Genomic DNA, 25701 nt, shown 5'->3' with positions numbered 1-25701 from the left:
TTTTACTAAAGGCGTGCAAAAAAAGTTTTACCATTTTGTTTTTAAACTTATTTTTCTCACAAAAACGTTATCCTTCCTTCTTATTTTGCTATTTTTACTCTTCTTTTTCCTTACAATTCCGCTTAACTTTCACCAACAACATTTCGCATATATTAAAAGAGAAAGTTGAGATTCGCGGCAACGCGTGATCAGCCATCTACTAATTTGTGTACACCTCTTTAACATAGAAATTGCATATCAGAGTGGCCGCCGCAACGCGCGGTAGACCACCTGCTTGTTCATTACAATAAACCAAACACCCCTTAAATCTTAAACCTAAACATGGAACAAAATGTCAAAATCTAAACATCAACAAGTACAGTTCCGTTCATTTCTTATCAGACAGTCTTAGGGACGTATGTCACTAGATGAGAATCAGCATGTAGATAATTATACAAGAATGTTAACTGTAGGTATTTGGCAAATGGACCAACTATATTTTTTTCCTTTTTTTTTTTTTTTTTTTTTTGGGAGGGAGGAAACCTAACACATTCGCTCATCACTAAGGTAAAACCTCGGGTAATTAAGTCTCCCGAGCGCGAGACCTGATACCGGGTAAATTGATCATTAAACGCACCCTTTAGTCACTCCCTTTTTGAACAATTTTAGTATAGCCAGGAATTGAACCCGGGTGGCGTGCTCATTGGGCAACTCGGTGGCGGTAAGCCTGGCGAGAAGGCTAACATGACATGAAGGCTTTCATCGAAGGCAAAGCGGTGGGAATTCTCTTTCAAGGCGGCCCGCACGATTCATCCTAAGTGAGGGGTTAGCCAACGACACGTGCCTTTGAGGCTTGCTTGTCTTTCTTTCACGCTTCTCAGTCAGAATCCGGGCTAGAAGTCGTCCACACGCGCAAGTCCTCTCCCTACTGGATAGCTTGTTTGTATTCCGCTCTTCTCCTCGAAGGGGAACATATCTGAAAGTAGCATTTCCTATATGAATGAGATAGGCAACTTGACGGGCTAGAGGCTAAGAAGGCAACTAGTTGAGGGAGAAGGATAGTCGTTAAGCCATCCTCGACGATTCAGAAAACTTTAGATCACAGGTTATCAATTGTTTTACTTCATTGGTCGTTTGTGTAAGCATCTTCTATATTGAATTAACAAATTTATCATCATTAGAAGCTGTGTCTGAACTTTATACTATCTTTTAGTTGATACTTTTACATGGGCAAACAGTAAGCTAAACACAATGAAGCACGACCCCTTAACATGAACTGTAACAATCAGGTCAAAGGCAAGGTAAATTATTTATCTTCACAATTGATCGTAACAAATTCACAGTGGGAAATGCAATCATTACAACATAAATTTAAGGAGAACCTTTAATAGAATAGATTTCATGTATGCATCAATCCCTTCTCTTCAACACTTATTTTTCAAGCTCAGTCCCAATCCCAGTCATCACCAGTAACCCCACAAATCACAGCAATTGTTCCAATAATAGCCTGCAACACGATGCGAGATAATTACACTTTAAACAACATAGACAATCTGAAAGTTAGGTTCTTTAACTGTGTGAATATCTTACAGCGACTAGGCATGCAACATATCCAGGTTTCTCACGGTGATCATATCTGGCACATATTAGAATGAACGCTCCAAGATACCAGGGTATAGCCGCCAGGAAGAAACCAATAATGAACCTTCAAATACCACAATTAGTTTAAACACAATCTATTAGAACCTAATCAACTCTAAATAGCAAAATATATGCCATCACAGATCAAAGTAACATTTTAACTTGTTCATAGATAGATTTTGTAACACACGTATATGAATCAACAGCTACAAAATAACACGGTGTTTATAAAAACTTAAATGCCCTACGTCTCAAAATTACTGAGTATAATGTAAGCGAAAACCAAAATTGCCACTAACAAGGTTAAAACTTCATAATTAGATAGCAACTTACAAGAACCAGCCCATACCAATACCGCAGCATGGAAGACGCCTCTCTCTTACTGGTCTTCCTTCCGCAACAGCATAACCTGTAACAAATAATATCAGCTTACATTAACCAGGCTATCCAATACCAGTATACCACAAATTTTTATATAAGCTTATTTAAATATTATATAAAGTGTCAACTAGCTCCTGAATGCATCCTACCTGAACAAAACTTGAATTTAGATACTAAGGATCTAGTAATCATCACTATGTACTAATTTTTGCCCTAGAAATGTCATAATTCATCACACTTTGACCTTGATCTCATAAATTAATCATAGATAACAAACATCATAACATTTACTTTAAGTTCTAACATGAAAACAAACAACTTAACACTAAAGAATACAAATAAACCCTAATTCAATAAATATAATACAGTAACAATTAACGGTCTGATCATCCAAATTAGCAAATTTGACTTGAAAATTGCCCAAATAATTTATAAATTTAAGTAAAAAAAAAACTATGAACGCGCATCATACCTGTGACGGCCTGATAGCCGTGGACGTACGGATGAACCGAGGAACCACCGGCGGCGCCGGGAGGTGGAGCCGGCTGAGGAAATCCGATGACCGGTGGCGGTGGTGGATAATTTCGAACGCCTTGAAAAGTTCCGTACTGCTGCTGCTGCTGCTGCTGCTGCTGCGGATCTTGATAGTATTGTTGCTGGTTATGATCCTTAGCTGGTTCACTCATTGTTTTGTTTTGGAGTTTCAATTTGAAAGAAAATCAAGGGTTTTAGACTTTAATTTCCGAAAATTGCACCGCTACATGAAATTCGTACACGATACTACGCTGATCAGATAACTCCAATCCTGCTTTAACTAATTGGAATTTGACACGTGGATGTTTATTTTTGTTGTTGTGTATCATTTTATTTTATCCTATATACTAAAAACAAGCGAGCGCCGAAATTCTTTGATTTGATTGTCGTTTTGAGCTTGCGTTCATACTACAAACGGTCCTTCAAATTCGGCTCAATTTACACAACGACCACTCAACTTTATACTTTTTCAGGAGTAGAAAGTGTAAATATATATATAATTTTATTAAAAGAAAAGAAAATAATTCCATCCGAATTTTTAACAGGTCCTATCTTCTCGCTCGGTGTGAGTTAAATTTTTCCGAGATCACCGTTCAACTCGAAAAAATCTAACGGACACAACGAGACTAACTAAGCGCAAAACGGACATCGTTAAAAAAACACTAAGTATTTCGGGCTATATTTCATACGTATACATATACGTACAACAAACAACTCAACCTATTAGATATATTAAGTACCAAACAACGTATATCCAAATTCGACTGCACGTTGAATACAACCGCAGCAACGCGCGGTCGATTTTTTTTCTAGTTAGGCTATTTATATTTATTTGGGCCAAATCAATTGATGTAACTAAAGATGTTTTTTCTTAAAATATACATTTTTTTATATTTTATTATCAATCAATTTCAATTACTACGTATAAATTTAAAACAAAACAAAAGATGGAGAGAGAATAATTTTAACATAGTTATTACACGAAAATATTGGCAACCCGGTTTGGCTGAAAGTAATCTGAGGTAACAATGTGCCTTCCATAATTATGCTCCTGTATTGGTCGGCAATTAGACATAGTATTAAAAATAAACATGAAGAACTACCCTTTTTAGGAAAGAGCTATTTGAAATTTCTCTGACTTGAAAAATGTACCCATCGGAGAATTAATTTTACTGGCTTCTTTTTTCTCTTTTCCGGCAGGTCCAGTTACTCTCATTAATTGCGTTGCCATTTTATTCCTTTAAATGACTCATTCTCAAACGCTATCCGTTCAACCGGTACCCCTTTCAAACTCCCCACCAATCGCAACCACCTTTTCCATTTCCAACCCTACAAAAAATTTCTCACCACCACCACCACCTCTTTTGCACACTTATGCCGAAGCTGTGGGTCGAAATACTCCGTCCAGGTCGCCGGTCATTGAAGGTCAAAGATGGAAGATCAACGATGGTAATTCATATAGGAAGACGGCCAACGAAGGTCACAATTGTTTATTTGACGAGGATGGAAGGAATTTGAAGAGAATCTCTACCGTGTTCCTTGGGAACATAGCTTTAACGATGACTCCTATGGTCATCAACAGCTGGTTTAGGAAGTTTGGATGGATTCAAAACATCGCATGGAGAAATGGTAGAAATTTCGCTCTCATAAAATTTGCCTCTTACGAGCAAGCAACAGAAGCAATTACCCAAATGAATGGGAAAATTCTTAATGAGAACAAGGTAAGGATGGGCCTATGTAAAATTTGAAAAACAATCTCCAAAAGTTAGACATGAAAATAGATGGGAATATAATCAAATTGGTAAGGCAAGAAGCAAAGGTTATGGGTTTACAAAAACTGATACACATTCCAAGCTTTTTCAACTTCAATTGAATGATGACCTTAGTAAGGGAATGGACCTTTCGGTCATGATATTTGATAGGGTTGAATTCACAAAACCCAAATTAGTAGAGTGGCTGGTTAATCGAAAAGTGACGATTGATAAAATCTGCTTATGGGGTAAATATGGGGGGATTGTGAGATGTGCTAACAACGAGTCCTTTCAAAAGGTTTGTGAAGGACCTTTGAACATGTGTAGTAAAGGTGAATTTCTCAAGATTATTCCCATGAAAGATAGAAGTGGAAAGTATTCAAGGGCTACATGGATGGAGGTCCGTGGCATTCCTTCCTACTACGGAGGCATAGAGAATGCCTCAGCTATATTTCAGGATTTCGGAGATGTGCTCTACGTCTCAAAACAATCTTATGACCTAACTCAGGAGGGCTCTCTTTTTGTGTTTATGGAAGTGTATGTTGCTCACAACATTGACAAAGAAATCATCACTGAATTAAGGAACACACAAAAAATTAATTTGTGGGTACATGAATAGGGTGTTGATTTCAATCCAAGTGATCATCTAGTGTATGAGGATCACGATGAACTCATTGAAGGTATTAACAATGCCATAAAGGATGACGTTGGGCGAAATAATAACATCTCTAATGATAATGGGGGCCCGAGCATTGTTGATGAAGGCGCTGACAGAATTAACTCTCCGGTTTCTGATCTCGTTACTCCGGTCAGGGAATGTGCATGTGAGAATGGGGATTGAAATTCAAATTTTGAATTGTTCAACAATTCAACGGGTGTCAATATGCATCCAGGAGGTAATAGCGCGATTTTCATGCCAAATTTGAATTTAGAAATATATGAGTTATACAAAGGATCCGTTTTGAATAAAAACTCGAAGTCGGTGCCGTTTACGGAGATGAAGCAGATCCCTTTTGAGAAAAGGTTACCTAAAAGTCAACCTGGAGAGTACTTTTAGGGTGACTAGAGATGTCGGCTCTGATGTGCCTTCTGTTCCGATACATTCTGATTCTAATCCTAAATGTTCATCTCTTAAGCATAATGCGACTCCCCCCCTTCTATTTACAGGTCGTCTAATGTTGCTGACAAGCCCACTAATAGTGGGCTGGGCCAATCAACTTCTGCCTTTGATGTTGATTTCCCAAATGAACCCTCGTTTTTTCATTCTGCAATATTTGCTCATGAGAAGCGGGATCGACTTCAATGCCCCACTCTTGATTGTCGTTCATCATGCGCTCTGTATAAGATGAACTCATTGAAGTCGAAACTTTTCTAAAAAATATGTGAGTGCGAACATTCATCGTAGTCCCTCAAAATGTCACAAGAGGAAGAAATCTAAATCAACATATTTACAAAAGGATATGGAGGCTGGTTTAGATGATGTTTCAGAGGAAGAAAACACTCAAGTGGAACAGTCGACTCCCTATCCTCGCAAGCCAATCAAAGTGCATGGTAAGATTCTAAAACCAAAGAAACATATTAATGATAACGAGATGAACACGTTTGGGAACTTCTTAGAAGGTATGTTCGATAGTAGTGAACGTCCAAATAAAAACAAACAATGAGGGTTCCTTCTTGGATTTACAGTGGATGTGGCATTAAAGAGAAAGGAAGTAGGGCTGGTTATTTGTTGAATAAGGTTTATTTATATTTCTGTCATATGTCAGATGTGGTGGAGCAAAATTCCTTTAAGATATTTTTTATTATTTGGCTAGCTTTATAAGGAGGTTGTACGGTTATAGAAGTGCTAATAGTTAAGAATTGTTTGGAACGTCTGGTGAATTTGGACTTCAGCTATCTTGGAGTTCTCTTTTGTATGTTGCAACAGTATAGGTAAAAGGCCTCGATTTTTTCGAACTTAATCGGGCCGGCTTCGTTTTGGGCGTTGTTGGATTGTTAGAGAAGATGTAATGTTTAACGGGTCATTATCGAGTTCAGCCAATGTGATGAATGGTTTTAAGTTTAAGGTTTCTCAAGGGCCAATGTGATGTAATGGTTTTAGTATAAAGTGATTATCAAAGCGTATACATCCCAAAAGATGTTGTTTGTATCACGAGCACCCAATTACCAAAGCTTAACTGAATCTTACCTCTGCATAATAGTGTTAGAACCTACACTATATACCGAAAATACGTTTCATCCGTCCGGATGAGGGTTCATCAAACCCATATGGCCACACAACATAATTTCTCGCTTATACCCAACAAGTGTAACTAATGATAATTGGACTTGAGGATTTTTTTTTAACTCGTATGTATCTTTGCTTTCGTATTTGTGTTCAAAGTATAAGAGTAAAATTCGTTTATGTTTTCTCATCCCAAGTATAAGTATAAAAGAGTAAAAGTGGGACTATGATCTCACCTTGAGTGCACGAATGTAAATGTACTTCACAAAGTAAACGTGTGCAAGAAAGAATGCTAGTCTCGACCTAAACAATAGGTTGTATCAATATCGGTAAGCATGAAGTTGGTCAAAGTGTTCAATTAGTCCTGTGGCTCATTACGACTCGATTAATATAGCATGTGAGTCAAATTGTCAAGTTTCATGCAAGATACAAGTATAAAAAAACGTTAGAACGATTGCATATGTATTCGATTAAGTTTGAATAAAAGTCAACTTTGGTTAAGTCTCAACACGTTCGGGTCGGGTCTCGGACAATTTTTCCGAGTTCTATAATCATATATGAGCATGTTAGAACAAGTTACATGTTAATCGGGGGTGCAGAGCATAGTTAGAATTAAACGAAAAATGGTCAAGTTGGACAGACCCTGACAGTTCATTTGGACGGCGTCCAAAAGGACTGGACGGCGTCCAGCAATGAAGGACTGGACAGCGTCCAAAGATTGGGACGGCGTCCAATTTGGTATACAGATTCTGCTTTGCTAAAATTTCATAAGTGCACGAACCAAACTTCAATCAAACATAAATTGTGAACCAAAAACACTTAAAACATGTATCTTATACCGTTGGAAAGGTATTTTGACGAGGAGAACAACTAAGCACATTTCATCAATCAATCCACCATTTACATCAACCAAAATCGCATTAAATGCTCATCATTTATTGCATTCAAGATCATAAATGCACATTGATGATTCGGGAATTAAATGCACACATATAATACGCCATTTCGTAGGTAATTATGCATACAATACAACTAAATACTTACAAATAACATTGCAAAGCATTCAATGCATCAAAAGTTCATATTTAAGTCTATCAAACCCTAACCCAAAATCACAATTTCAATAATCATGTTAATGAAAGTTTTCCAAGACAATCTACACATCAAATTGAAGCTAATGATGCTAGTAACACATTTAATACATTGACTTTTAACATCTAATAACATATGATCAACCAAATCTCAAAATTAATCAAGTCACTTTTCAAGTTCAAGCTAGTTACACTAAAACAATAAGATCGAGCATACAAATTATATTTTCATGTTAGACTCGAGCCATAGACACTAACTAACACTTTTATAAGTCAACAACATCAAGAATATAAAATCTAGTGTTTTTAGAAAGTTACCCAAATAAGATGAAGTTGGTATGAATTCGAAGAGGAAGATGCAAGGATTCCGAATATGTAATTTGTTTGAGTTGATGCTTGCTAGATCTTGAATAGATGATGAATCTTTGTTTGAGAGTTGAGAGGATTTGGAAGTATCAAAAGAAGAAAGAGGAGGTGAATGAGTGAGTTGAGGAGAAAGGGTTGACTAGTTGACCTAGTCACTAGTTTGACCCTTTGGCGACTATAGTCCCTCGAGTTTAAAAGCGGGTGCGTGAATTACCTAAACGAAATATTTTAAAAATAAGTATTAACGGAAGATGTTATAATTATATAACGGACTTTAAAATAATTAAACGGAAAGTAAACGGAAAAACACGGGATGTTACATTACCTACTCCTTCAAAGAAATTTCGTCCCGAAATTTAAGTAGGCGTAGTAGTCGTTGTTTCTTCCTTGAGATCTTACGTTTCCAAATCCACGAATAAATGAGGGTACTTCCTTTTCATTTGATCTTGTCTTTCCCAAGTAAACTCGGGTCCTCTTTTGGCGTTCCAACGGACTTTGACAATCGGAATTCGGCTTTATTTTAGCGTCTTGACGGAGTGGTCCACAATTTCAACCGGTTCTTCCACAAAATGAAGTTTGTCATCAATAGTAAGCTCCTCGAGAGGTATAACGAGTTCGGGTTCAGCAAGACACTTCTTCAAATTTGATACATGGAAAGTAGGATGAACGGAGCTGAGTTGAGGCGGAAGATCTAAACGATAAGCAACGGTTCCAACACGCTCCAAGATTTCGAAAGGACCAATATACCGCGGATTTAGCTTCCCGCGTTTCTCGAAACGGATTATACCTTTTCAAGGTGCGACTTTTAACATTACGCGGTCACCGACTTGGAATTCGAGATCGTTGCGTCTAATGTCGGTATAGGTCTTTTGACGACTACGGGCCATCCTAAGCCTATCTCGGATGTGAACGATCTTCTCGGTTGTTTCATGAATGAGTTTGGGTCCGGTGATTTGTGTGTCGCCTACTTCGATCCAACAAAGAGGTGAACGACATTTGCAACCATATAAGGCTTCGAAAGGTGCAGCGTTGATACTCGCGTGATAACTATTATTGTAAGAGAATTCGGCGAGAGGCAAGTGCTTGTCCCAAGCTTTTCCGAAATCGATAACGCAAGCTTGTAACATATCTTCCAAAGTTTGAATCGTGCGTTCGCTTTGTCCATCGGTTTGTGGATGATATGTGGTGCTCATGTCTAATCGTGTTCCCAACGCTTCTTGTAAGGTACGTGTGATGACCCGTCCAAATCCATTTGGACGAATACATCATTCATCGATTTCACAGTGAGGTACTGACCTCTACATGATACGTTTTGTAAACATTGCATTCTTTTGAAAAGGCACACCATAAATGAATATCAAATTCCAAGGTTTTTGACGTCTGATGATTTCTACATATAGACAATCACCGTAAATAATAGTTTACAATACTACATCCGTTGACAATGCAGTCAAAATAAGATACATGGTGATGAATTTGTGAATGCAATGTTTTCTCGAATAAAGCATGTATGACTCCATGCACATAGCTTGTATAATATATAAGCAAACAGCGGAAGACTTCTAGGAACCTGAGAATAAACATGCTTAAAAGTGTCAACACAAAGGTTGGTGAGTTCATAGTTTTAATGTTGCACATAATTTGTATGTAAAGGTGGATCACAAGATTTCAGTTGTTTCATCCAGAAATGTTTATCAAAATATTCTACAAAACTAAGCACCCTGGTAACTAAACTTTAACGTATATATAATAAGTACCCCTGTTTTAATATACATGCAACCGACATATACAATACACGCAAACCAACGTGTACTAAACTCAAATAGCATACATCTTTTTTATATTTCAGGCTAGGGTTTCTATACCTGGAACAGACGGGGATGTCAAGCCCTATGGATCCATATACAACTACTCGCGCCCACCAGTTCTTATAACTTGCAGTTACTAGTTACCAAAGCTAAGGGATTTTCGGTTCAAACTCAGTGTAGAATTTAGTATGTACTTGTATCCATTGCGTTTAAAATTAAGTGCATGTATTCTCAGCCCAAAAATATAGATTGCAAAAGCAATTAAAAAGTGATCTATAAACTCACCTTAGCAGCACATAAGGTCATTTACCGAAATGTGATCGAAACTCGGAATACAAAATAACCGTAGATCTCAACCTAGAGAACATATGTTGGTCAATACATGTCTAACAAGCTAGGTCTGGTCATAGTGTATCACAATTCTAATGCTCGAGACCGACATGCAAAAGTTAACAAAAGTCATCTCAAAAAGTCAATTTTGACAATTGTTTAACAAAACGAGACGTGTCTTATATAAGAATTCATTTACTCGACTAGTAGTATCCAAAAATCCAATTTATTAATCTTATAAACAAGTTGGTTAAATATTAATTTCAGATTCAAAAGCAATTTCAATTAACGTTAATCATAATTCAGTTGACCATAACTTTTAATTCGTTCATCGAAATCACGCGATTCCTAAATGAAAAGTTATTAATTTTTTGCCAGCTTTCCAATAACATGCATATCATATACATTATATCAGTAGTGTATGTATTAAATTCGTGATTCATCATAAAACTATCTAACGACGAAAATTAGCTTACAAGCATGCATAAACATATATACTCGAGCACTAGACATGGATACACTATTAATATATAAAAGGTAAGATATGAATGCTCACGTATCAATATTGTGATTTAATATTGCAGAAAAGTACGTAGATGCAACGAAAATGATAAATGCTAAGTTGGCCTCACGAACAATACCCACGAACATTACCCACAACCTCCATAGCTATAACCCATAAATTCCTTAGCTTTAACCCGTTTGAAAACTTGTTTTGAAATCACTTGAACATAACTCCGTCGTAGTATTTTATGTTTAATACCAATAATATTACTAATACTAATAATAGTAATAGTAATAGTATATATATATATATATATATATATATATATATATATATATATATATATATATATATATATTTATATATATATATATTTACGGAGTACTAGATAGATAGATATAGATATATGTATGTATGTTTTATGTTCTTCTCATTTCACTGATTCTAAAATTTGAGGTATATATAGAATAAATATAATAATATAATAATATTAAAATAGAATATAATAATATAATATTATAATAAAGCAATAATATAATAATAATATAATAATATAATAATATGAAAATAAAAATGTGTAAATTAGAATTCAATAATATCTGCCGACAGTTTTCTCGGACCGGTATTTCGTACTCTGTTGCTAATAATTGACGGGTAAAAATATGAGTAAAAAATTTCACTTTTTATATTTGAATATATGTATATCTGTTTTGGTCTTAAGCTTTATAAAATTGGTTGTAAAAAGGTTCGTTTATAAAGTTTGTACGCGTAATATGTGTTTTCCTAGTTTTTGACTAGACAAAGATATATAATATAATATTAATTTAAATATAATAATATAATAATATTGAAATAAAATATAATAATATTATAATAATTTTGAATCTAATATAAATCGTAAATTTCTAAAAAGTCGTATTTTTTAAATATTTTAGGGGTATATTATGTAACTTATAATTAATAATTTCAATCATGTCGCTTTCATGTGAATAGTAAATGAATTAATTTCGTTTCATTTACTATTCAATGAATAGTAAATGAATTAATTTAAATTCAACTATTTAAGTTACACGTTGTTGTACGTTGTGATTTATAAATTGTACATTTTTAATTTAACTTCGTTTCTTAGAAAAAATAAAAAAATTATATCATAAAAATAAAACGACTTAATGCATAAAATTTTTAATTTAAAATAACATCGTTTAATAGTAAATTTTTATCATTTCATATATACATATTATAAAATTTAGTTTTCTAGAACTAATTATATTCAAAATCATTTTATTAAGAGATTATAGTAATAGAGATTATTATATCATAAAACGTCTTCGTTTAAGAATGTAAAATCATATATAAATCATGATAGGTTCTAGTTTTAAATTACAGTATGTTCGTGAATCGTAGGGTAAAGTCTAAAGGTTAACTAAATGTATGAAAACATTTTAATGCAACATATCAATTTGCTTATCTTGCCGGAGTTATCAGAGTTTAAATTTGACCGAAATTTCCGGGTCATGACAGTACCTACCCGTTAAAAGAAATTTCGTCCCAAAATTTGATTGGGATCATCATGGATGACAATAAGTATGTTTTCATTACTCATACCAGTTGGAAATTTGAGTTTTATCATCAGTGAGTAATAATGATAAAACAATTTGTTTATGTGAAGAGTACGAGTGAAGCTATCACAAAAGAGTGAAATGAGTAAATGTATGTTCGTCTTAACCGGTGACGTAGTCACGGATGATTTCCGGAATTCAAGGGTTTAGAGGAAATCTTCGTAATAAGATTTGATTCTTCGATAATTAAGGAAATTAGGATTCTCTTTGGTTAAATGCGATAATATGTTTCGATTTCTCTATCGGATATTTTACTATAAATCCACCATCTTCGTTTCCTTATTTCCACACTCTCATCTTCTATACTTTCTTTCCCATTTTATACTTTAAAGCATTCGTCATTATGCTTCATCCAGTTCTTATTCTTGATATACTCCTAACTTTCATATCTGTCATTCTTCTTTTTCATCTACCACCGGAGGAATCTGTTTACTTCTACTATGCTCTTGGGTTTATAGTATTTTTAGTTCTCCTGTGTCTTTATATTGCTATACGCATCGATATACACGGTTTGTAATTTCTTTTCGCTCATATTCTTATTTATATTCTGAAGCTACATGTTTTTTGTTTTTCCTTCCTGACTTCAAGTCAAGCGAATAATGGTTCAGAATTCGTAGATATGAATTTCTAAATGAACATAGTTAATATTCTAAGTAAAAAATTGTAACGACACGATTTTGATTTGTCAAATTACCAGAATTCAAGGGAAAAGATAGAACTATTAAGAGAATATGTTCTTGATATGTTTAGAGATTAGATAGAATGTAAGAGTCGTATAACATGGTACATGATGACGGTATGGTCTGTGAATCATCATGTTTCATTAGAAACTCAGCATGACTTACTGTAATAAAACCACATTGATTAAGTGTCATTATATTATACTAACTCATGCTTCAATTCCCAACACTACTTCAAAAACATTCATATTTTAAATTCGAATTTTTCAGAATTTAGAAACTAAAACAGTTTCCTTTATGATATAATACAGATAGCACGAAGAGATAAATGATTTCAAATAAGAATAGTTATGAAGATATATCCAGAAATATTGAGCATATTTTCAATGAAAGATACGATGATATATTAGAATTTCTAATATTGAAAGATGATAAAGAAGATTTGTCCATAAAGGTTTAGAGTCAGGAGCAAGGTATTAGTTAATGACTTTAGCAGATACTGAATCATTTGAATTCTTTGAAGGCAGGTTTAGTCTTTGTGATTTGTCCACAGCCTCCTTCATGGTTTGCTCAATCCGTTTTCCAGTTCCAACTTTTCTGAGCTTTGCCAACACACTATTCTTTATCATCAAACTTTCGACTGTTAAAGTCGTTTACAGTTTTTGATGCTTCATCAGCTTTTTCAACATTCAGAGTATTGATTCGTAGACTGGTTGCTTTTCAGAATTTTAGAATGGAAGATCATAATTCTAAGAGATAAATGTTATATGTAGACATATAACTGTTGATGTAGAAATGTTGCGTGATTCAAAATACTGATTGCTGATTTGTGACGACCCGGAAATTTTCGACCAAATTTAAACTTAATCTTTATATGATTCCGACACGATAAGCAAAGTCTGTGATGTTGAGTCTCGAAAATTTTGGAACTATGTTCATATATTCATTTACCCTTTTTACTATGCTCGATGATTCACGAACATTTATGTGTATATAGATATGTATATACAATATATAGTTATAGTAATTGAAAACGTTAACAAAGTATTAGATGTATAATGCTTTACATGAACGTATTTGTTTCAATATATGTTTAACATATTTATCGAAGAAATTAAAAGATAATATCAAATGATTGAATTATCAGATACATTATGATATTGTTACGGGTCTCTATGATGAGGTCCACATTGATTTGAGAAATCGTTCCTTTTTAACGGTATTCGAAATAATTGGTAAAGTAATCTACCATTGAGAACAAAGTGTCAAATAACAAAAATTAGACAAAAGTTAGTGAAGAATTGAATTTCATAATATGTAATTAATCTATTTTCAAACGTGCGGAAACGTTTTTCTATTCAATTGAATTTGATTATTAAAATATTTTCTTTAAATAACATAATTTGAATATATACAAAATGATATTAATTATTATAATTAAATATATAAATAACTCGCAACGTGTATTTAAAATGTGTCTATGAATATTGAATATATACGTATTAATAACGAGACGATGATTTAATGAAGCAAATGATCAAAACACTCAAATGTATAAATTACATTCCGTGTAATATAAATTATTAGCGAATAAGTTTAATTATTAATAAAGGTACGTGTCGCGAGACGTAAAGTACAAGTTTTCTTAGCATACGAAAGGACGTTCGAAAAACCAGAACTGGGACATAAGTCAAGCGTCAACGTACAAGTTATCGGACCTAAAATTACAAGTCAACTATGCACATGAATATAATATAATATATATATATAGTTAATACAAATTATATATATTATATATATAATAATAATATGTCGACAAGCAAGAAAACAAATGAAAGTGAGATGTCCAGACAGGCCATGCGATCGCATGGCATTTGCACTGGAAGCCCATGCGATCGCATGGGCATCAGATTCAGAAAAGTTGTATAAATGCAAATCGAATTCTGGTTCTCTGGCTCACTTATTTCTCTCGATCTCAATCTCTCTCAAGGTATATATATATTTATATTATTATTATTATTATTATTATTATTATTATTATTATTATTATTATTATTATTATTATTATTATTATTATTATTATTATTATTATTATTAATTTTATAGTTAGGAGTATTATTATTAGTATTATTATACATAAAATATTACGACGAGGTTATGCCTAAACGATTTCAAAACAAACTTTTCGAGCGGGATAGAGCTAAGGAAACTATGGGTTATAGCTATGGACGTTATGGGTAATGTTCATGGGTATTGTTTGCAAGTCAAACCTAGCGTTTATCATCTCTGTTGCGTTTACGTACTTTCCTACAATATTGAATCACAATATTGATACATGAGCATTCATATCTTATCTTTTATATATTAATAGTGTATCCATGTCTAGTGCTCGAGTATATATGTTTATGCATGCTTGTATGCTTTAATTTTGTCCTTAGATAATTTATGATGAATCACGAATTGGATACAAATGTTATTGATAAAAGGTATATGATATGCATGTCGTTGAAAAGCTGTCGAAAAATTAATTACTTTTCATTTAGAAATCGTGTGTTTTCGAGGAACGGATTAAAAATTATGGTCAACTGAATTTTAATTAACATTAATTGAAATTGCTTTTGAATCTGCAATTGATATTTAAACAACTTGTTTATAAGATTGATAAATTAGATTTTCAAATATTACTAATCGAGTAAATGAATTTCTATATAAGGCACGTCTCGTCTTGTTGAACAACTGTCAAAGTTGACTGTCTTATCATGTTTTAAAGCTTTATAAACACTATAATCTGATTTTACAAGTATTGAAAAACTATATGAAATAATAAAACATGTTCGATTGCCATGATAATTCAAATATAATATAGCTCCTGAAATAAATAATATTTTGAGTTTGATAAATATAAATTCGTTCAATTATCAAGACTTATATTATGTTAATATAATAAACATGTATAGATTTAAAGATCATATTAGGTCAGGTTAACTTTTGAGATGACTTTTGTTAACTTCTGCATGTCGGTCTCGAGCATTAGGATTGTGATACACTATGACCCAACCTAGCTTGTTAGACATGTATTGACCAACGTATGTTCTCTAGGTTGAGATCTACGGTTATTTTGCATTTCGAGTTTCGGTTACATTTCGGTGAATGACCTTATGTGCTGCTACGGTGAGTTTCATTTGCTCCCTTTTTAAATGTTTTTGCAATCTATATTTTTGGGCTGAGAATACATGCACTTTATTTTAAACGCAATGGATACAAGTACATACTAAATTCTACACCGAGTTTGAACCGAAAATCCCTTAGCTTTGGTAACTAGTAACTGCCAGTTATAAGAACTGGTGGGCGCGAATAGTGGTATATGGATCCATAGGGCTTGACATCCCCGTCTATTCCAGGTATAGAAACCCTAGCCTGAACTATAAAACAGACGTATGCTATTTGAGGTTAATACACGTTGGATTGCGTGTATTGTACATGTTGGTTGCATGTATGTTAAAACAGGGGTACTTATAATAACGTTAAAGTTTAGTTACCAGGGTGCTCAATTTCGTAGAATATTTTGATAAACGTTTCTGGATGAAACAACTGAAATCTTGTGATCCACCTTTATATACAGATTATGCGCAACATTAAAACTATGAACTCACCAACCTTTGTGTTGACATTTTTAAGCGTGTTTATTCTCAGGTTCCTAGAAGTCTTCCGCTGTTTGCTTATACGTTATACAAGCTATGTGTATGGAGTCATACATGCTTTATTCAAGAAAACTTTACATTCACAAAATCATCACCATGTATCTTATTTTGACTGCATTGTCACTGATGTATTATGGTAAACTATTATTTATGGTGATTGTCTTTATGTAGAAATCATCAGATGTCGAAAACCTTGGAATTTGATATTCATTAATGGTGTGCCTTTTCAAAAGAATGCAATGTTTACAAAACGTATCATGTAGAGGTCAGTACCTCACTATGAAATCAATGAATGATGTATTCGTCCAAGAGGATTTGGACGGGTCATCACAGTTGGTATCAGAGTTTGAGGTCATAGGGAACCATAATTTGCATTAGTGTGTTTAACTGGTAATTGTTAGGATGCATTAGTGAGTCTGGACTATGACCGTATCCATTTTTACCGAGTTTTGCTTATCATTTCTTGTCAGAAATTACTTGCTTATCGTTCCTAAGTCTAGATGCGTTTTCTTGCATTTATTGCATAGATAGTGTACAGACAAATTCATATCTTGGCATATCTGTTACTGTAAACTTTACCTGACATCTTCCGAAGATTCCTCCGAATTTATGGGATCTTGATATTATATATACATATGTAAATTATGTATTGAAGAATACCAGTCTAAAACCTATAATCTATCTCATATCAAAAATCATCTCCCTAATTATACAAGATGGATCCCGCATCAAGTTCGAATTTCTCAGATTCCGGCAGCTATTCCAATATGGAATTCGACCTGAGCTCTGAAAGCAGCGTAACTGGAATGGATCAACCAATTAGTCATCATCTATTCTGGATGATGAGTTCGTAGCTTACTTAATCATTGGAGACAAGAAGAAGGTGATCCCTTCCATCCACCACATTGCCCTATTGGCGAAGAACCTGAAGCACTTACCGGTGAACCTGTTCGTAATACCATTTTCTCTCTCATTTCCCGGTATCTCGTAACGATTATATACTATCTCAAATTCTAGATCTTATTCGTCCGCTCGTCCAAACCGACAATCACCCCGGTGTAATAGAAGAAGTCAACGAGCTTCGCGCTCGGGTAGTGACTTTAGAGAATATGGTGCAAAGGTTACAAGCACCAGCAGCATCACCGGCATTAACAGTACCACCATCATCAACACCAACAGTATCATTACCACCACCAACAACAACATCCGCATCACACACCTCAGCATCACAATTTGTCCCACGAGCATCAACGTCATACTCACCATAGATACCAAGGAGTACCAACAATAATAAACGATGAAGTATTGATTCATAACTTCAACGAAAAAATATTCTGCAGAGAATATGTAGTTTCTAAAAGTTTTAGAGATGACTTATTCTAGTTCTAATTGTAAACCAGATGAGTGAGTGAATAGAAATGATGAAATAAAACCCTGATCGGAATGGTGCACGATTTACAAGCTAGATCTGTTTTTACCAGCATTATCAACAGTACTGTCATCATCACCAGCACCGTCAGTACCATCAGCATCGTCAGCATCAGCAGCATCTACAACATCATAAGCTCCACCAGATCCATAATCACCGCAAACATCATCACTAATCAACAACGCGTATATCGTATCAACGAGTTATGAAGTATTAACTCATTCCCTCTGAAGAAATTATATGTATATTATATATATATATGAATTTTGAGATCAAAATAAATCTTTTCGTACTAAGCTATTACGTGTGAATCTTAACTAGTAGGTACTACTCGGTTAGTTCATGTTACTGATATGCTATGATGTACATTCTTCGTTAACCACAATCTTCGTTTCAACTCAGTGAATTCCATTTCATAATAAACTAAGTATATTATTCAATTATATGTTTGATTTTTTTACTTTCATCTTCGATGTATTCGAAACTTTCTAGAAAACATCATTCGTACCTTGAAAAGTTAGCAAGAGTTCCATGAGCACCAACATGATTCACTGAGGAAATATCAATAAAACTGAATAACGAAATATTGATTACATTAGTGAAATACTCCGCGAAGATTATTAAATCTTTAATGTTTTAGAGATTATTCATTTCTAATCCAGCCGAAAATCAAATGAGCTTAATATGATATTAACTCATTAAATCTGTATTACATCTGAAGAAAATATACATACATATATTTTCATAAAGACTGTAATAAAATTTTCTGGTACAAAATATTACTTGTGAAACTTTTAACGGGTAGGTAATATCCGAAAGATATATAAATTCACAATTAATATGTTACATTCTTCAATTTGATTCAGCAAATCATCAACTATACTCACTACTTTCACAACGATATACATTCTTTCCTAGAAATCGAAACAACCATTCGCATCTAAATTTGATTACATATTCTGATTTTGAAAAATCAGAATCCAAGCCAAGATTTAACAGAAAACATCACTCTTAGATTCTTACATCTTTGAAATGAAATGTCCCGTTCTTATTGATTAAAAACGTTCCATATTAATTGATTTCGTTGCGAGGTTTTGACCTCCATATGAGACGTTTTTCAAAGACTGCATTCATTTTTCAAACAAACCATAACCTTTATTTCATAAATAAAGGTTTAAAAGCTTTACGTAGATTATCAAATAATGATAATCTAAAATATCCTGTTTACACACGACCATTACATAATGGTTTACAATACAAATATGTTACATCGAAATCAGTTTCTTGAATGCAGTTTTTACACAATATCATACAAACATGGACTCCAAATCTTGTCCTTATTTTAGTATGCAACAGCGGAAGCTCTTAGTATTCACCTGAGAATAAACATGCTTTAAACGTCAACAAAAATGTTGGTGAGTTATAGGTTTAACCTATATGTATCAAATCGTAACAATAGACCACAAGATTTCATATTTCAATACACATCCCATACATAGAGATAAAAATCATTCATATGGTGAACACCTGGTAACCGACATTAACAAGATGCATATATATAAGATTATCCCCATCATTCCGGGACACCCTTCGGATATGATATAAATTTCGAAGTACTAAAGCATCCGGTACTTTGGATGGGGTTTGTTAGGCCCAATAGATCTATCTTTAGGATTCGCGTCAATTAGGGTGTCTGTTCCCTAATTCTTAGATTACCAGACTTAATAAAAAGGGGCATATTCGATTTCGATAATTCAACCATAGAATGTAGTTTCACATACTTGTGTCTATTTTGTAAATCATTTATAAAACCTGCATGTATTCTCATCCCAAAAATATTAGATTTTAAAAGTGGGACTATAACTCACTTTCACAGATTTTTACTTCGTCGGGAAGTAAGACTTGGCCACTGGTTGATTCACGAACCTATAACAATATATACATATATATCAAAGTATGTTTAAAATATATTTACAACACTTTTAATATATTTTGATGTTTTAAGTTTATTAAGTCAGCTGTCCTCGTTAGTAACCTACAACTAGTTGTCCACAATTAGATGTACAGAAATAAATCGATAAATATTATCTTGAATCAATCCACGACCCAGTGTATACGTATCTCAGTATTGATCACAACTCAAACTATATATATTTTGGAATCAACCTCAACCCTGTATAGCTAACTCCAACATTCACATATAGAGTGTCTATGGTTGTTCCGAAATATATATAGATGTGTCGACATGATAGGTCGAAACATTGTATACGTGTCTATGGTATCTCAAGATTATATAATATACAATACAAGTTGATTAAGTTTTGGTTGGAATAGATTTGTTACCAATTTTCACGTAGCTAAAATGAGAAAAATTATCCAATCTTGTTTTACGCATAACTTCTTCATTTTAAATCCGTTTTGAGTGAATCAAATTGTTATGGTTTCATATTGAACTCTATTTTATGAATATAAACATAAAAGTATAGGTTTATACTCGGAAAAATAAGTTACAAGTCATTTTTGTAAAGGTAGTCATTTCAGTCGAAAGAACGACGTCTAGATGACCATTTTAGAAAACATACTTCCACTTTGAGTTTAACCATAATTTTTGGATATAGTTTCATGTTCATAATAAAAATCATTTTCTCAGAATAACAACTTTTAAATCAAAGTTTATCATAGTTTTTAATTAACTAACCCAAAACAGCCCGCGGTGTTACTACGACGGCGTAAATCCGGTTTTACGGTGTTTTTCGTGTTTCCAGGTTTTAAATCATTAAGTTAGCATATCATATAGATATAGAACATGTGTGTAGTTAATTTTAAAAGTCAAGTTAGAAGGATTAACTTTTGTTTGCGAACAAGTTTAGAATTAACTAAACTATGTTCTAGTGATTACGAGTTTAAACCTTCGAATAAGAAAGTTTTATATATATGAATTGAATGATGTTATGAACATCATTACTACCTCAAGTTTAGTAGGTAAACCTACTGGAAGTGACAAGAAATGATCTAGCTTCAAAGGATCTTGGATGGCTTGAAAGTTCTTGAAGTAGGATCATGACACAAAAACAAGTTCAAGTAAGATTTTTACTCGAATTAAGATAGTTTATAGTTATAGAAATTGAATCAAAGTTTGAATATGAATATTACCTTGAATAAGAAAGATAACCTACTATATATAACAAAGGTTTCTTGATCTTAGATGATTACTTGGAATGGATTAGAAAGCTTGGAAGTAAATTAGTAAACTTGAAGGGATTTTTGAAGTGTTCTTGAAGTGTTCTTCCTATGATGATTATAGATTGATTCTTGAAGTGATTTTTGATGAAGATGATGATTAACTACTGGAAAAATACGTTCATAATAGTGTGTGTGTGTTGAGAGAGAATTAGAAAGAGAATTGGAAGTGAAATGGAGTGAATGATGAGTGGTAATTGGTGAGTGGTGAGTGGGGTTAAAAGGAGTTCTAGTTAGTTGACTAGCTCATGGTAGAAGTTAAAATTGATTAGTCATACATGACATAATCAAGAGTGGAATCCCATGCTAGTTCCTATTGGTATATACTCATAGTAAGTACGTTTTGAAGCTGTGTATAATACGGGTAAGAATACGACTAGAATTCTTGATGAAAGAAAAGAATGGAAAAGTAACTGTAACCATTTTCGTTAAGTATGAGTGTTTTGATATATGTCTTGAAGTCTTCCAAAAGTATTTTAATACATCTAAATACACTACATGTATATATATTTTAGCTGAGTCGTTAAGTCATCGTTAGTCGTTACATGTAAGTGTTGTTTTGAAACCTTTAAGTTAACGATCTCAATTAATGTTGTTAACCCATTGTTTATTATATCTAATGAGATGTTAAATTATTATATTATCATGATATTATGATATATTAATATATCTTAATATGATATATATACATTTAAATGTCGTTACAACGATAATCGTTACATATATGTCTCGTTTCAAAATCCTTAAGTTAGTAGTCTTGTTTATATGTATATAACTCATTGTTAATATACTTATGGAGATAATTACTTATCATAATCTCATGTTAACCATATGTATATCCATATATATATCGTCATGTCGTTTTTACAAGTTTTAACGTTCGTGAATCGCCGGTCAACTTGGGTGGTCAATTGTCTATATGAAACATATTTCAATTAATCAAGTCTTAACAAGTTTGATTGCTTAACATGTTGGAAATATTTAATCATGTAAATATCAATCTTAATTAATATATATAAACATGGAAAAGTTCGGGTCACTACAGTACCTACCCGTTAAATAAATTTCGTCCCGAAATTTTAAGCTGTTGAAGGTGTTGACGAATCTTATGGAAATAGATGCGGGTATTTTCTTCTTCATCTGATCTTCACGCTCCCAGGTGAACTCGGGTCCTCTACGAGCATTCCATCGAACCTTAACAATTGGTATCTTGTTTTGCTTAAGTCTTTTAACCTCACGATCCATTATTTCGACGGGTTCTTCGATGAATTGGAGTTTTTCGTTGATTTGGATTTCATCTAACGGAATAGTGAGATCTTCTTTAGCAAAACATTTCTTTAAATTCGAGACGTGGAAAGTGTTATGTACAGCCGCGAGTTGTTGAGGTAACTCAAGTCGGTAAGCTACTGGTCCGACACGATCAATAATCTTGAATGGTCCAATATACCTTGGATTTAATTTCCCTCGTTTACCAAATCGAACAACGCCTTTCCAAGGTGCAACTTTAAGCATGACCATCTCTCCAATTTCAAATTCTATATCTTTTCTTTTAATGTCAGCATAGCTCTTTTGTCGACTTTGGGCGGTTTTCAACCGTTGTTGAATTTGAATGATCTTCTCGGTAGTTTCTTGTATAATCTCCGGACCCATAATCTGTCTATCCCCCACTTCACTCCAACAAATCGGAGACCTGCACTTTCTACCATAAAGTGCTTCAAACGGCGCCATCTCAATGCTTGAATGGTAGCTGTTGTTGTAGGAAAATTCTGCTAATGTTAGATGTCGATCCCAACTGTTTCCGAAATCAATAACACATGCTCGTAGCATGTCTTCAAGCGTTTGTATCGTCCTTTCACTCTGCCCATCTGTTTGTGGATGATAGGCAGTACTCATGTCTAGACGAGTTCCTAATGCTTGCTGTAATGTCTGCCAGAATCTTGAAATAAATCTGCCATCCCTATCAGAGATAATAGAGATCGGTATTCCATGTCTGGAGATGACTTCCTTCAAATATAATCGTGCTAACTTCTCCATCTTGTCATCTTCTCTTATTGGCAGGAAGTGTGCTGATTTGGTGAGACGATCAACTATTACCCAAATAGTATCAAAACCACTTGCAGTCCTTGGCAATTTAGTGATGAAATCCATGGTAATGTTTTCCCATTTCCATTCTGGGATTTCGGGTTGTTGAAGTAGACCTGATGGTTTTTGATGCTCAGCTTTGACCTTAGAACACGTCAAACATTCTCCTACGTATTTAGCAACATCGACTTTCATACCCGGCCACCAAAAATATTTCCTGAGATCCTTGTACATCTTCCCCGTTCCAGGATGTATTGAGTATCTGGTTTTATGAGCTTCTCTAAGTACCATTTCTCTCATATCTCCAAATTTTGGTACCCAAATCCTTTCAGCCCTATACCGGGATCCGTCTTCCCGAATATTAAGATGTTTCTCCGATCCTTTGGGTATTTCATCCTTTAAATTTCCCTCTTTTAAAACTCCTTGTTGCGCCTCCTTTATTTGAGTAGTAAGGTTATTATGAATCATTATATTCATAGATTTTACTCAAATGGGTTCTCTGTCCTTCCTGCTCAAGGCATCGGCTACCACATTTGCCTTCCCCGGGTGGTAACGAATCTCAAAGTCGTAATCATTCAATAATTCAATCCACCTACGCTGCCTCATATTCAGTTGTTTCTGATTAAATATGTGTTGAAGACTTTTGTGGTCGGTATATATAATACTTTTGACCCCATATAAGTAGTGCCTCCAAGTCTTTAATGCAAAAACAACCGCGCCTAATTCCAAATCATGCGTCGTATAATTTTGTTCGTGAATCTTCAATTGTCTAGACTCATAAGCAATCACCTTCGTTCGTTGCATTAATACACAACCGAGACCTTGCTTTGATGCGTTACAATAAATCACAAAATCATCATTCCCTTCAGGCAATGATAATATAGGTGCCGTAGTTAGCTTTTTCTTCAATAACTGAAACGCTTTCTCTTGTTCATCATTCCATTCAAATTTCTCCCCTTTATGCGTTAATGCAGTCAAGGGTTTTGCTATTCTGGAAAAGTCTTGGATGAACCTTCTGTAGTAACCAGCTAGTCCTAAAAACTGGCGTATGTGTTTCGGAGTTTTTGGGGTTTCCCATTTTTCAACAGTTTCTATCTTTGCCGGATCCACCTTAATACCTTCTTTGTTCACTATGTGACCGAGGAATTGAACTTCTTCCAACCAAAATGCACACTTTGAAAACTTAGAGTACAATTCTTCCTTCCTCAATACTTCTAACACCTTTCTCAAATGTTCACCGTGTTCTTGGTCATTCTTTGAGTAAATAAGTATGTCATCAATGAAAACAATGACAAACTTGTCAAGGTATGGTCCACACACTCGGTTCATAAGGTCCATGAACACAGCTGGTGCATTAGTTAAACCAAACGGCATGACCATAACTCGTAATGACCGTAACGTGTTCTGAAAGCAGTCTTTGGAATATCATCTTCTTTTACCCGCATTTGATGATACCCGGAACGTATGTCAATCTTTGAATAAACAGACGAGCCTTGTAGTTGATCAAATAAGTCGTCGATTCTCGGTAGTGGGTAGCGGTTCTTGATGGTAAGTTTGTTCAACTCTCGGTAGTCGATACACAACCTGAATGTACCATCTTTCTTCTTGACAAACAAAACAGGAGCTCCCCACGGTGATGTGCTTGGTCGAATGAAACCATGCTCTAAAAGTTCTTATAATTGGCTTTGCAGTTCTTTCATCTCGCTGGGTGCGAGTCTGTAAGGAGCACGAGCTATTGGTGCAGCTCCTGGTACAAGATCTATTTGAAATTCAACGGATCGATGTGGGGGTAATTCCGGTAATTCTTTCGAAAATACATCGGGAAATTCTTTTGCGACGGGAACATCATTGATGCTCTTTTCTTCAGTTTGTACTTTCTCGACGTGTGCTAGAACAGCATAGCAACCTTTTCTTATTATTTTTTGTGCCTTCAAATTACTAATAAGATGTAGCTTCGTGTTGCCCTTTTCTCCGTACACCATTAAGGGTTTTCCTTTTTCTCGTATAATGCGAATTGCATTTTTGTAACAAACGATCTCTGCTTTCACTTCTTTCAACCAGTCCATACCGATTATCACATCAAAACTCCCTAACTCTACTGGTATCAAGTCAATCTTAAATGTTTCGCTAACCAGTTTAATTTCTCGATTCCGACATATATTATCTGCTGAAATTAATTTACCATTTGCTAATTCGAGTAAAAATTTACTATCCAAAGGCGTCAATGGACAACTTAATTTAGCACAAAAATCTCTACTCATATAGCTTCTATCCGCACCCGAATCAAATAAAACGTAAGCAGATTTATTGTCAATAAGAAACGTACCCGTAACAAGCTCT

General features: G+C 34.1%; 1 protein-coding gene across 1 annotated transcript; it reads right to left on the bottom strand.

Moving 5' to 3' along the window:
• Positions 1-1251: 1251 nt before the first annotated feature.
• On the bottom strand, positions 1252-2811 carry LOC139886119 (large ribosomal subunit protein eL20z-like). The gene is made up of 4 exons (XM_071869865.1): positions 2474-2811; positions 1954-2029; positions 1570-1684; positions 1252-1486 (listed from the first exon to the last, which is right to left on the bottom strand). Exons 1-4 carry the CDS (start codon positions 2685-2687, stop codon positions 1424-1426), a joined length of 468 nt encoding a protein of 155 aa, XP_071725966.1. The 5' UTR covers positions 2688-2811; the 3' UTR covers positions 1252-1423.
• Positions 2812-25701: the final 22890 nt, after the last annotated feature.

The sequence above is a fragment of the Rutidosis leptorrhynchoides genome, chromosome 1 (assembly GCF_046630445.1).
Source record: "Rutidosis leptorrhynchoides isolate AG116_Rl617_1_P2 chromosome 1, CSIRO_AGI_Rlap_v1, whole genome shotgun sequence".
Lineage (NCBI taxonomy): Eukaryota > Viridiplantae > Streptophyta > Magnoliopsida > Asterales > Asteraceae > Rutidosis > Rutidosis leptorrhynchoides.
This window is presented reverse-complemented; position numbering and strand designations above follow the sequence as displayed.

Excerpts from the sequence above, each read along its gene's own strand:
- LOC139886119 (XM_071869865.1), bottom strand. The coding sequence starts at position 2,687 with ATGAGTGAACCAGCTAAGGATCATAACCAGCAACAATACTATCAAGAT. Across the intron at positions 2,030-2,473 it reads CGGCTATCAGGCCGTCACAG|GTTATGCTGTTGCGGAAGGA; the intron begins GTATGATGCGCG and ends TATTTGTTACAG. Across the intron at positions 1,685-1,953 it reads ATTGGTATGGGCTGGTTCTT|GTTCATTATTGGTTTCTTCC; the intron begins GTAAGTTGCTAT and ends TGGTATTTGAAG.